At 41.4% G+C, this 11,787-nt stretch overlaps 1 protein-coding gene across 1 annotated transcript; it reads left to right on the top strand.

Moving 5' to 3' along the window:
* Window positions 1–5,231: 5,231 nt before the first annotated feature.
* serpine2 (serpin peptidase inhibitor, clade E (nexin, plasminogen activator inhibitor type 1), member 2) lies at window positions 5,232–11,316 on the top strand. The gene is made up of 9 exons (XM_079246269.1): window positions 5,232–5,386; window positions 6,134–6,412; window positions 6,479–6,706; window positions 6,852–7,049; window positions 10,123–10,321; window positions 10,395–10,492; window positions 10,698–10,784; window positions 10,859–10,942; window positions 11,022–11,316. Exons 2-9 carry the CDS (start codon window positions 6,151–6,153, stop codon window positions 11,057–11,059), a joined length of 1,194 nt encoding a protein of 397 aa, XP_079102395.1. The 5' UTR covers window positions 5,232–5,386; window positions 6,134–6,150; the 3' UTR covers window positions 11,060–11,316.
* Window positions 11,317–11,787: the final 471 nt, after the last annotated feature.

The raw sequence follows: 11,787 nt of genomic DNA, 5'->3' as shown, positions 1-11,787 counted from the left end.
TTGTTGGTTTTTTTATGATTTTCTGCACTGAGCTGGTAAACGGTGCAAGATGGACTAAAGAAAAGGTCATATTAAGCTTTTTGGCTTCATTTTCTTTCTGTTCCATGATTTTTACATGTTAAAAAGTTTAAGTTCCTCACCGTCCAACAGATTCAAAGATGAACACCACTAAAAATATACAAACATGGACACCTTGTGTGCTTCTGCTGTACTATCTGAGAGGTCAAGATCCTCTTTTAAACTAATACAGGAAAATTCATCAGTAACTTAAATGAATCTGCACTAAAATGCATGAAATAAACTAGATTTTGTCAGGCTAATGCACTGAGTTTAATACTGTTAGAACAGAACGTGCTTAGTGAGGGTGGATCTTCTTTGTCCTCTGAACTTTGGACATGTATGCTCCAATCTTTGAACACAGTTGATAAAATCACGTTGTGATTATATTTTGGTTAATTTTTACATTATAATGCGATCTGGTTCCTTGTTGCTGTACTTATAGTGAAACTCCAGTTTAATCATCCACTTTTAGTGTGTGAGAAGTAGACAAGTCCAACTCTGCAAGTCGCGCTGACTCGAGCATCAGAAGCTAACAGCCATTCAAGTTGTAGTGGGATATAAAGGGAAGTCCTCATTTCTGAGTTTGGAAATGGATCTTGACTGCCTCGGAGGGGCAGATGCACATATCCATCTCAAAAGTGTCTGTGTTCAAGCTGCCCACGCATTCTCTCACTCAGACATGCCATTAGTGAGTTTGCACAAAGAGCTCCATTTCAGACGGCACTTGAATGCAGCGGTTCTCTATAATCATGTTGTATTTTCAGTTTAATGCCTCATAAATGGCGGCAGGACGGGTATATAGCAGATCTGAGCTGATGAGCAACACAACTCTGCTGTTTTTAGTGCAAAACATGTTACATTTAATGTCTTTATCCACATTACATACATTAAACTAGGACAGAATTATATTCCTGTTGTATGTTTTCTATTTTCCTTCAATTTACTAATTAATAGAACACTGCAAAAACTCAGCCTTAAAAAACAAGAAAAAAAAATACAAAAATTAGGTAAATGTCGCTTAAAATAAGATAAATTATCTGCCAACAGAACAAGAAAATTTGGCTTGTCAAGACTTCCCAAAACAAGTAAAATACTCTTAAAACAAGAGGAATTCTCTGGCATAAAAACTAAGAATTACATTACCTTTAAAAATAAGTATATGTGTACTCAATTTAAGATTTTTAATCTTACTTAGATTTCAGTTTTTGCAGTGTAGAATTCACCCAATGCCATTGTGAAATCATTTTTAAAAACAAAGTACAGAAGCCACTGCTGCACAATGACAGAACCCATATATTTTCTACTTGAAATAAAGAATCAAAGTGGATTATGACTATATTTTAACTAAAAATCTCTTAAATCTTGTGTCTTGGGGAGAAGACACAAGAAATCTGAGCGGTTTTATTTGCTCATTGGGGATTTTAAATGAACCCACAGCAATAAGCTGCAAATGTTAGCAGCAGTTAGCATCACTGTGCTTCATTAGGGCTTAGCTTTTAATACTCATGAAGTGCAGTTTATGTACGTTGTTGCAACTCGGCCATGTGACGGGCTTGAAGTGTCTGTAAAGTTTGAGCTTACAATTCAAACATGGCTACAAACTGATGGATAGACACCGCATGGTGGACAACGGTGGAAAGGTGTATTACTCAAATATCCAAACTCACTGAAACTTTATCCAGCTCAACACTCAACTTGTTAACAAATATATCCAACCAGCCAATCACATGGCAGCAACTCATTTAGTCATGCAGGCATGATGAAGACGACTTGCTGAAGTCCAAATTGAGCATCAGAATGAAGAACAAAAGGGATTTAAGAGACTGAACATGGTTGTTGGTTGCAGAAACTGCTGATCTACTGGGATTTTCACACACACACACACACACACATCTCTAGGGTTTACAGAGATGAACAGCAGTTGTCTGGACCAGAATGTCTTGTTGATGTCAGAGAAGACTGGACAGACTGGTTGCAGATGATGGAAATGCGACAGGAACTTAAATAAGCACTGGTTCAAACCAGGATGATTACAATAACATCACTGAACACATCACATCCAACGTTGAAGCAGATGGTCTCCAGAAGCAGAAGACCACACCAGGTTCCCTCCTGTCAGTAAGAACAGGAAACTGAGGCTACAATTCACACAGACTCACCAGAACTGGACAATAGAAGATGGAGAAACGTTGCTGGTCTGATGAGTCTCCAGTTCAGCTCCACATTCACATGGTAGGATCAGAATCTGCTGGAAACATCATGACAACATGGATCCATCCTGGTTTGGATCAACAGTTCATGTAATTTAGCCTCCTTAGTACAAACATGACATGGTTTAACCAGCACAGCCTACCTGAGTCCTGCTGCTGACCATGTCCATCCCTTTCTGAGCACAGTGCAGCATCTTCTGATGGAAACTTCCAGCAGGATGATGCACCATGTCACAAAGCTCACATCATCTCCACCATAATGATGAGTTCACTGTCCTCCAACAGCCTCCGCAGTCACCAGATCTCAGTCCAACAGAGCAGCTTTGGGATCAGAGAAAAGATCATGCTGTGTTCATTACATAACTGCATTGTGGACTTCATCATCAGTTTCAGGTGAAATAATGTCTACAACCATCCATGTGAAGTTTTAGTAACTCTTCTTGGTGTAAATGGCTTCACATGATCTGCTATCTATCTAGAATACTGCTGATCTAAAACAACATTTCAGTGGATATTTCTTAAGTTCAGCCGGGTGTTTTGTAACTGAATTCAACTTTTGAGTTCTGTGTACTCATTTTCATTTAGAAGAAAAACACCAAAGAATTTAAACGACACTTGAATAACAAAGTCCTCCTGAAGGCAACATAACATTTTTTTTTACATCATGCAAAGTCACTCTGTTGTTCCTTCTTCTTATCAGCATATAACACAATTCTTGACAAATATGTTTCCTGTTTAGAACCGTTATCTCAATATTAGCTTATTTCAGCATGTTTGACATAACGGTTATCAGTAAGTTCATCAAAATCATGAGTGCATCATCATCCTTTTACCATAGGAAAGGCGGCCTGAACAGGAACCAGTAAGAGACAGAAGATTCCCAGCATTGAGATGTTTTTCTATTTCATGTTGTGCCTTTAATTTGATGGCAGCAATATTTCTCATCAAGTTAAAATGGGATAACGAAAGGCGATGGTAAAAGGAAAGGGAGTGACATATTGAAGCTAATCAGGGTTTATAATAAACAGATCAGTAACATGAGTACAAAAAGAGCATTTCAGAGAGATGGAGGCTTAGATTTAAAGATATGTACTGCCTTAAGAACATGACTGACATGGAAATGGCAGCATTGGCTCAGGAACACTTCCAGAAATCGGTTCACATAATGCTGACAGATGCAGATTAAATGCTCATGATGCAAAGAAGCCAAAACTGAAAATAGTTACGAAGCATTGCTGTCTCTGAGCTCATTCAAAATAGTCTGAGGCAACGTAGAAAACTGCTCTGTAGTCAAATCCATCCACATCTAAAATGATTCATTTTTTATTATTTAGGTTTATGGAACTGACAGCTGTCCCATAGGGAAAGGTTCCGGTAATTATAAAATGTATTTACAGATTTAAGGGAGACGCCTGCTCTTATCCTGAGCAGGGAAAACCTTGCAGATTTCAGCAAGACAATGCTACGCTGCATAGTGCGTCCATAACAACAGCATGGCATCACAGAAGAGTCTGAATGTAGAACTGGTCAGCTTGCAGTCCAGACTTTTCACCAACAGAAAACATCTGGACCATCAAATTAACGATCCACTAATGAGGTCCCCAGACTGTTGGGCAGCTAGAAAGCTTGTTTCCAGGTGTTTTACAGTCTCTTGTTAATTTAAGAGGATAAACAGGTTTTATTTTAGTATGAAGATATGATCATTTGGTTTTTAGCATTACTTTTTTTACACTGTAAACTATTTTTTGTATTATTTCCACGTTTTTTGTCCGTGAAACGTGCTTCAGTTTCAAACACTTCCTGTTTCAGTCTACAGGTCTTCATACTTGTCAAAGTAAAAACAAAAAAAAACAACAACAAAAGAGTATGTCAATCAGAGCCACGCGCTGTGGGACATAACAATTTTAACTTGATCGTGGAACAAATCTCATCTTCAACATAAAAACTGAGACAGAGCTTTGTGTTAAAGTGTTTCCGGGGCAGGGTGTTAATGTTGTACATTTTATTTTGAAAAACAACCAGAACGGGTGTTGCTAGCTGTTAGTTTGACAGCAGCGGGGCCCCAAGGAGCTGCAAGGCCGGATTATCCAATGGGCATTATGGGTGCAGGCCCAGAGGCCCATGCCCAATTGGGGCCCATGTGGTGCCCGCGTAGGCAAGGCTGGATTATCCAATGGGCATTATGCGCACAGGCCCAGGGTCCCACATCCTCTTGGGGCCCATCTGTGGCCCATGTAGGTCATATACCAGCAGTTTGGACATGAAATAAAATGTACATAAAACCCAGATAGTTACACCACAGTGTCTAGTGTATTGTAATTGGTACCACTGGCTGAGAAATGTTAGAAATGCTGTTTCACGGTGTATCATTCACAATTTTTTATAATGTTACGGTGAGGAAGGGGGCCCATAGAATACTCTAGCCCCAGGGACCTGTGCACTTTTAATCCGGCCCTGCGCGTAGGGCATATACCAGCAGTTTGGACATGAAATAAAATGTACATAAAAGCCAGATAGTTGCACCACAGTGTGTATGGTATTTGGTACCAGTGGCTAAAAAAGATGTTAGAAATGCCATTTCACAGTGTATCATTCACAATTTTCAAAATGTTGCGGTGGGGAAGGGGGTCCCTGGAATACTCCAAGGCCAGGGGCCTGTGCACTTTTAATCCGGCCCTGCGCGTAGGGCAAACACCAGCCGTTTGGACGTGAAACAAAAATGTACATAAAAGCAAGACAGTTACACAACAGAGTCTAGTGTATTGCGATTGGTACCATTGGCTGAGAGATGTTAGAAATGTTGTTTCACAGTGTATCATTCACAATTTTTTATAATGTTGCGGTAAGGAAGGGGGGCCATGGAATACTCTGGACCCAGGGACCTGTGCACTTTTAATCCGGCCCTGCGGAGCTGGTGTCCGCTTTGAAGGCGGGGTTCAGCCCCATAAATCCACCAGAGAAGCAGCCGAGCAGGCGGTAGTACCGTTCACTGTCTCTGGAATAAAACACATTTAGTCTCTGACTCTCAGAACCGAACTTCGCCTCTCGTTTGGACTTTACCGAACCGTCAAGGTGACAGTTGCGCGTGCAGGAGCAGTTGGAACACCTCGTGAAAGGTAACGGAGCAGTTTAACTCTCCCGAGGAGAAACACGGAGGGTAAACACCTGGTTTTCATAGCGTTTTAAAAGCCTCTCATCACTTTTTTTTATCGCCTTTTTTGCTCTCGTTGACTTCAACAGACCTGCAGCATGTCCTCCAGATCATTTTAGACACTTTGAAGGTGCTTTTCTTTGAAGGGGTTTAAATGTAACCTTCAGTAAAATAGCGCATTTGTGAGGATTGGAGTTACAGCTGTTCAGAGCTGCCTCCTCTTCCTCCCTGCTGTTCAAGCTGATTGTTATTTTAATGAAAGGGGGGCCTGCTCACACCAGGATCTGTTCACTGCAATCCCTTTCATTTAAAAAAAAAAAAACAACAACTTTATTTAGCTTTATTTGTGTGGGGGAAAAAAACCTACTTTCTTTCTGTTTAATTTTTTACAAAAGCAATATGTAAAGAAAGCCTGTCAGACCACATCCACCACCAGACCTGAATCCCTTTTCCAAGCTGGTCCTAAACGTTTCATTTAGTCTGTAAATAAAAACAAAAGAAGAGAGGAGCTGCATATTGGGGCTGTAGTCTCCAGGTTGACCCTGTAGGACTGAATGAAGGCTTTTATTGTTTAAAGGACAAGAAAAGGTGAGAACCGCGATGAGTCATGTGAAAGGTATCCCGCTATCTTAGAGGCCACCTGAAGGAATGTGGTTAATTAATGATTTATAATCTGCAATTGCTCTCATATCCTGCTTTTTTCCCTCCCCAGGTGCTGCAGGGATCAAAATGAAGCAAACATCTTTATTTAGTCTTTTTGCATTGGTGACCCTGTATGGCTGTGAGGGGGTGCTGTCCCCCGTTGCTTCCTACGGAGAACGGGGCTCTGATCTCGGCATACAGGTGTTTCAGCAAGTCGTTCACGCCAAGCCACTGGAAAACGTGGTGCTTTCCCCCCACGGGGTGGCTTCCATCCTCGGCATGCTCCTTCCTGGCGCCCACGGGGAAACGCGGAAGCAGATCCTCAACTCTCTGCGCTACAAGAGAAGTGGTAAGTTTGGCAGCGAATGTTTTATTTTTAAACACTGAGAAATGGAGTTAACGCTTGTCTGCACAGGGCTTTACAAGATGTTGAAGAAGCTGCACAAGGCGCTGACTTCCAGGGCCAACCAGGACGTGGTGATGATCGCCAATGCCATGTTCAGCCAGACGGGCTTCCCAATGGAGCGGAGCTTTGTGGCTACAAACAAAGGCAACTTCCAGTGTGAAAGCCGGAACCTGGACTTCAGCAGCCCCCAAACAGCAGCTGATGAGATCAACGACTGGGTCAACAATAAGACCAAAGGTACGGAGCGTGCTGATGACAAGCCCAGGTGGACTGTCCTTTTTTTTTTTTAACTGGAAAGTTTGTCAGGATGGCTCCGCTCAGCTGATTCTCCTGGTTTGTCATGAAGTGAGCATGAAACTTGCTGATGTTCTGTTTCATTCAGGCCACATTCCCAGCTTGATCAGAGCAGACATGCTGGATCCGGCTCTGACCCGTCTGGTTACCGTTAACGCCATCTACTTCAAAGGCTTGTGGAAGTCGTGTTTCCAGCCCCAGAACACCAAGCAGAGGCCCTTCAACGGGGCTGATGGGACTGTTTATAAAGTCCCCATGATGTCGCAGCTGTCGGTCTTCAACATCGGTAGGTTTTGCTGCGTGAGACTTCATTTTAGTTCAGATTTCAGAGATTCCTCATACTTTTTTTTTTTTTTTACTTAAATGCAACAGGGTTGTCGCAGACTGCATGGAGCCATCTCCGTTAATCAGAATGAAATGCGTCCTAGACGGAGGTTAAATGTGTTTTTATCAGAAGCTGTTGTTCAGCTCGGGTCTGCCAGATATTGTCAACTTAATGATTAAATTCTTTTAATTTAGTTTTTATGACCCGGTGTTGTCCAGTGCCAGCATTCACAGAGAAGCTTGTGGTGAAACAGGAAATGCAGGCTTCGACATGCCACATCCCAGGGATATTATTTAGTCTGGTGTGAAATGAGACGATATGCTCGTCAGTCGTCTATATTTAGCGAGGCTGCGGACGCAGTTCTGCTCCTCATGTTTGGTCGGGACTCTCGCATTCACTTTGTCTCAGAACTGTGTTGAATTTTGTTAGTTTGCGGACAAACTAACACAAAACTTGACCCCAAAGAAGATTTTGAATGGACTTATGTGTTGTTTACTCTTCCTTTGCTTTGAGACTTGGTAAGGAGTTCTGTAAGTTAGTTTGATGACCATAAAAAGACAAAACACACACCTGAATGTAACATATAAACATCTGAGCACTTCATCAAACTTGAGGAGATACATTGGAAACCATGCTGTGATTATTGTTGACGCTGCTCAGACTGGTTTCACTGGTAGCTCGGCTCAGATTAGGTCTGAGTCCAGCAGGAAGTCCTGTCAGCGTGCGTATGTGGACGGACGGCGAGGTTAAAAGACATCCCACAAGCTGCAGTCGTGCAACAGATCAAAGCCACTCGTGTAATTATAGAAACTAGTCTTACGTCATGTATTTATCGGTCTCTGAGAAGAAAAAACAAGACGCTTTTTCGCTCTTATTCTTTTGGACGACAGAAGCTTTTAAAGAAGCACTGCTGAACAGAGCACTTCATCCTGTTTCTTCTCTGAGCTCTCTCCAGACAGTAAAAACCACTCCACTGCTCCGTCTCTTTATTCCTGAGATGTCTTCTTGCATTTCTTTGCTAAATCAGCCATGTTGGGAGTTCAGAATAGCCAATGTGTTTGTGTCTATTCAGCAGTGTATGACGAGCGAAACGGCTCTGACTGGACACTGCTGGGCAACTCGAGCTTCAGGAAAGCACATAATAAATATCACAGCCAACAAAACAACTCAACTTTATTTATAAAGCCATTTAAAACAACCAGAGTTGAAACAAAGTGCTGGACACAATCAGCCAAAAATAAAAACAGAATAAAACAGTTCAAATGCAAATAAATAACACAATAAAACAAGAGGTCATAGAAGGAATACGGAATTAAAACAATAAAACAAACAAACTAAATAAATAGTAAGTAAAAACCAATAATAAAAATAAGGCACACTGACCGGAAACTGTCTGATGTTGGGTTAAAGGCCAAGGAATAAAACTGGGTTTTAAGATGAGTTTTAAAAATGGACAGGGAGGAGGCTTGTCTCATGTGGAGGGGAAGCTCATTCCACAGTTTTGGACCAGAAACAGAAAAAGCTCTGTCCTCCAGGGTGGAAATGCTTTTTGTAAGGTAATAAAGTTACATGACGCTATTTAAAGTGTGAAATTTCCACAGTCCTGATTAGGAAAAAGGACAAATGTTAGTGCTATCAGTATCTGGTTGTCAAAATGCAGGAGCAGAAATGCAAACATGCAGCTTGTGAGAATAAAAAAAATGTTTTCAGATTATTAACAGGCGATGATTCACTGTGATGCGTTCAGAGGTCTGCTACAGCTGTGATTCAGCGCCTTCACCATGAAGGTGTGTTGCAGTAAAGATCAGATATTTTCCTGGAAGGTTATGAAGGTCTCCGGCCAGAAAAAGATCCAAAGCTTGGAGTCTTCAGGTTGATTAGGAAGAGGGACGTCTGGTGGTCATCTGAAGCCATAGCAACCTCTCTGTAGTTCAACAGAAGCACTTTGTTTCCATCCCATTTCAGACTGGTGTCATTTTAATCTTCTGGTAAATTTCAAATCATAACAGGAACTATCAGTCGTCCATCCATTTTCCTCACCGCTCAGTCTAGTTAAGGGTCGCAGGGAAGCTGGAGTGTATCATTGGCCAAGATACAGAAAACATTTGTCTAAAAATAACCTGATGGACACACTAGGGGTGGGAAGAATTGAATCAAACTGAAAATCTGGATAATTTTTTGCTTCACAGTTTTAAAATTGATTTTTTTGGTTAAACAAATCTATTTTTTTTTTCTTTTTAAATAATCAATTATAAAATTTTTGTATTTTTTTTAAAATTGTTTTTATTGATCTTTTTATTTGTCTTCTTGGGCATTACAGCAGCAGAATGATGGCCTGGATATAATGTTTTTTCTTCATTGAAATCTAGAAAAATGATGTGCAAAAAAAAAAAAAAGTTTCATACATTTATTTTGTTTTTAATCTACAAAAATTGGCCTTATTGAAGAATTGTGAGAATCGTAATTTAAATCATATCAGCGCCCATAAAATTGGAATTTAATCTGGACAAAAGCGTATTGTCACAGCCCTGGTACACACACTCTCCTACATCTCTTAAAAATCCAGATTAAACCAAGAAGTAAATGTTCAGATTGAGGGGCAAAATGTTCGTTCAGGTTTATTTAGAAAGCTTTATTTTTTTTAAAAAATGCACTCAAAGTAGAAATAAAGAAGATTAGAGTCGACCTGCTTCTGCTTTATGGTGTTTAAATGGACAGACTAAGATTTTTTTGTTTTAATATTTAGTCCAGTTTTTCTAAAGAAAGACACGAGCGCCCTGAGGCCTCTGTGTCATTTGTCACTATATTCCTGCTTAGCTGTGGATAATGAGTTATCCTTGTTTCATAGGAGTCTTCAGGTTTCTGGCTTCATCTCAGACTGATTAACATCCATCTCTTTATTCTTCATCTCTACTTTCAGCCCGGTGATAAAAACAAATAATCAAAAAGATTGAAATGTTTCTCACTGGGTCTCAGTTTGACACGACTGACTTGACCCTTCCTAACTAACCCAGAACCCGTCCTGTTCTCTTAGGCATCGCCAGCACACCGCAGGACCTCAAGTACCGGGTGATCGAGCTGCCGTATCACGGCAACAACATCAGCATGTTGATCGTTGTGCCCTCCGAGGAGGACACTCCTCTATCCCAAGTCATTCCTCACATCAGCACCGCCACGGTGCAGAACTGGACCAAGCTGATGCACATGAGGAAGATCCGTCTGCTCATCCCAAAGTAAGATCAACACACACACACACACACAGCTGCTCTGACTGAAGGATGACTGTGTCTACGTTTGTGTTTGTAGGTTTACTGCAGAAACAGAAGTAGATCTGGAAGCTCCGCTCTCAAAGCTGGGACTATCTGACATGTTCAGTCAGGGCAAAGCCGACTTCAGACACCTCAGTGAGTAAAAACCATAATTCCTACTATGACTCAGACTCCAGCATGACGGGAATATCACTGCGGTTCACTTGGGCATGACCGGGATTGTTGGTTGTTTACTGCTGACAGTCGGCACGACGTCTGACTGGCGTCTCGGTGTGAAAACCATGTCAGAGGAACTCTGGCGCCACCTTGTGGTTATATTTCTGTGGCGTTGCTTCCTCAGGCGCTGAACCTGTGTATGTGTCCAAGGCGCTCCAGAAAGCAAAAATCACGGTGAATGAAGATGGAACAAAAGCAGCAGCTGCCACCAGTGAGTATCTCCTCCTCGCTTTGGATCGAACAGACGTTTGTGACGCGTTTTCATCGTGTTATGTTTGTGTTCAGCTGCGATTCTGCTGGCGCGGTCCTCTCCACCGTGGATTACTGTGGACAGACCTTTCCTCTTCCTCATCAGACACAACCAGACGGGTAAACCAGGCTTCACACACTCTGTTTACGATCAGTCTGAAGGTTTTACCTGATGAGTTCTCCCCGTCTCTGTCTGCAGGTACCATTCTCTTCATGGGTCAGATCAACAAGCCCTGAGCGCAGCCTGCACATGAACATGCGTACACACCGGCACATACCGACACACACACATCCGGCTCTAGACTTCTGTACAATGTGGACACATGATGTTTGTTTTAAATGTAGCTTTTTATGTTACTCATTTTCTGTAATGCATAACATGCCGTGTGAAATGTTTTGCAGACTAAATTTTCTTGCTCTTTTTAATTTTTTTTGTAAACTTTTTTGACTTTATTACATTTTTAAAAGACTTTGAATGTCAGATTGTGTATATTTCCAACTGGGGGGGGGGGGGCGGGGTAGGATAATCCTTTTGTATTTATCACGTCACAGATCTTCCTCCATCATGTAACTCCAGCCTGCGTTACGTTTCTCTCTTAAGTTATGGAAGTGTACATGTCATCTTTTAAACTTTACGTTTTATTTCCCCTCAGAGGAAGTCTTCAGTTGTATTTGCTTCACATTTGGAAATAAACACACATATTTATAACATCACTGCTTTGTGCCTTGTGCTGATAGATATTTTTTTATCCATACATTCATGTTCTGAACAGGTTACGTGTGTGTGTGTGTGTGTGTGAGAAACCTGAACAATATACGAACCGATTATTGGAAAACAGTTCCCTGTGATCTTAAACACGTCTGCTCTAGGAGCAGATTACTTGTAGTCAACAAAGCTGCCTGATTTCTTTTAGGAAGGGACAAATGTATAAAAGGGGCGGGGCTTTGATTGGCACTCCATGCAA

The sequence above is a fragment of the Telmatherina bonti genome (genome assembly GCF_933228915.1).
Source record: "Telmatherina bonti genome assembly, chromosome: 9".
Taxonomy (NCBI): domain Eukaryota; kingdom Metazoa; phylum Chordata; class Actinopteri; order Atheriniformes; family Telmatherinidae; genus Telmatherina; species Telmatherina bonti.
This window is presented reverse-complemented; position numbering and strand designations above follow the sequence as displayed.

Coding starts and splice junctions, on each gene's coding strand:
- serpine2 (XM_079246269.1), top strand. CDS start 6,151: ATGAAGCAAACATCTTTATTTAGTCTTTTTGCATTGGTGACCCTGTAT. Junction 6,707..6,851: donor GGTCAACAATAAGACCAAAG/GTACGGAGCGTG, acceptor TGTTTCATTCAG/GCCACATTCCCAGCTTGATC. Junction 10,785..10,858: donor AAAAGCAGCAGCTGCCACCA/GTGAGTATCTCC, acceptor GTTTGTGTTCAG/CTGCGATTCTGCTGGCGCGG.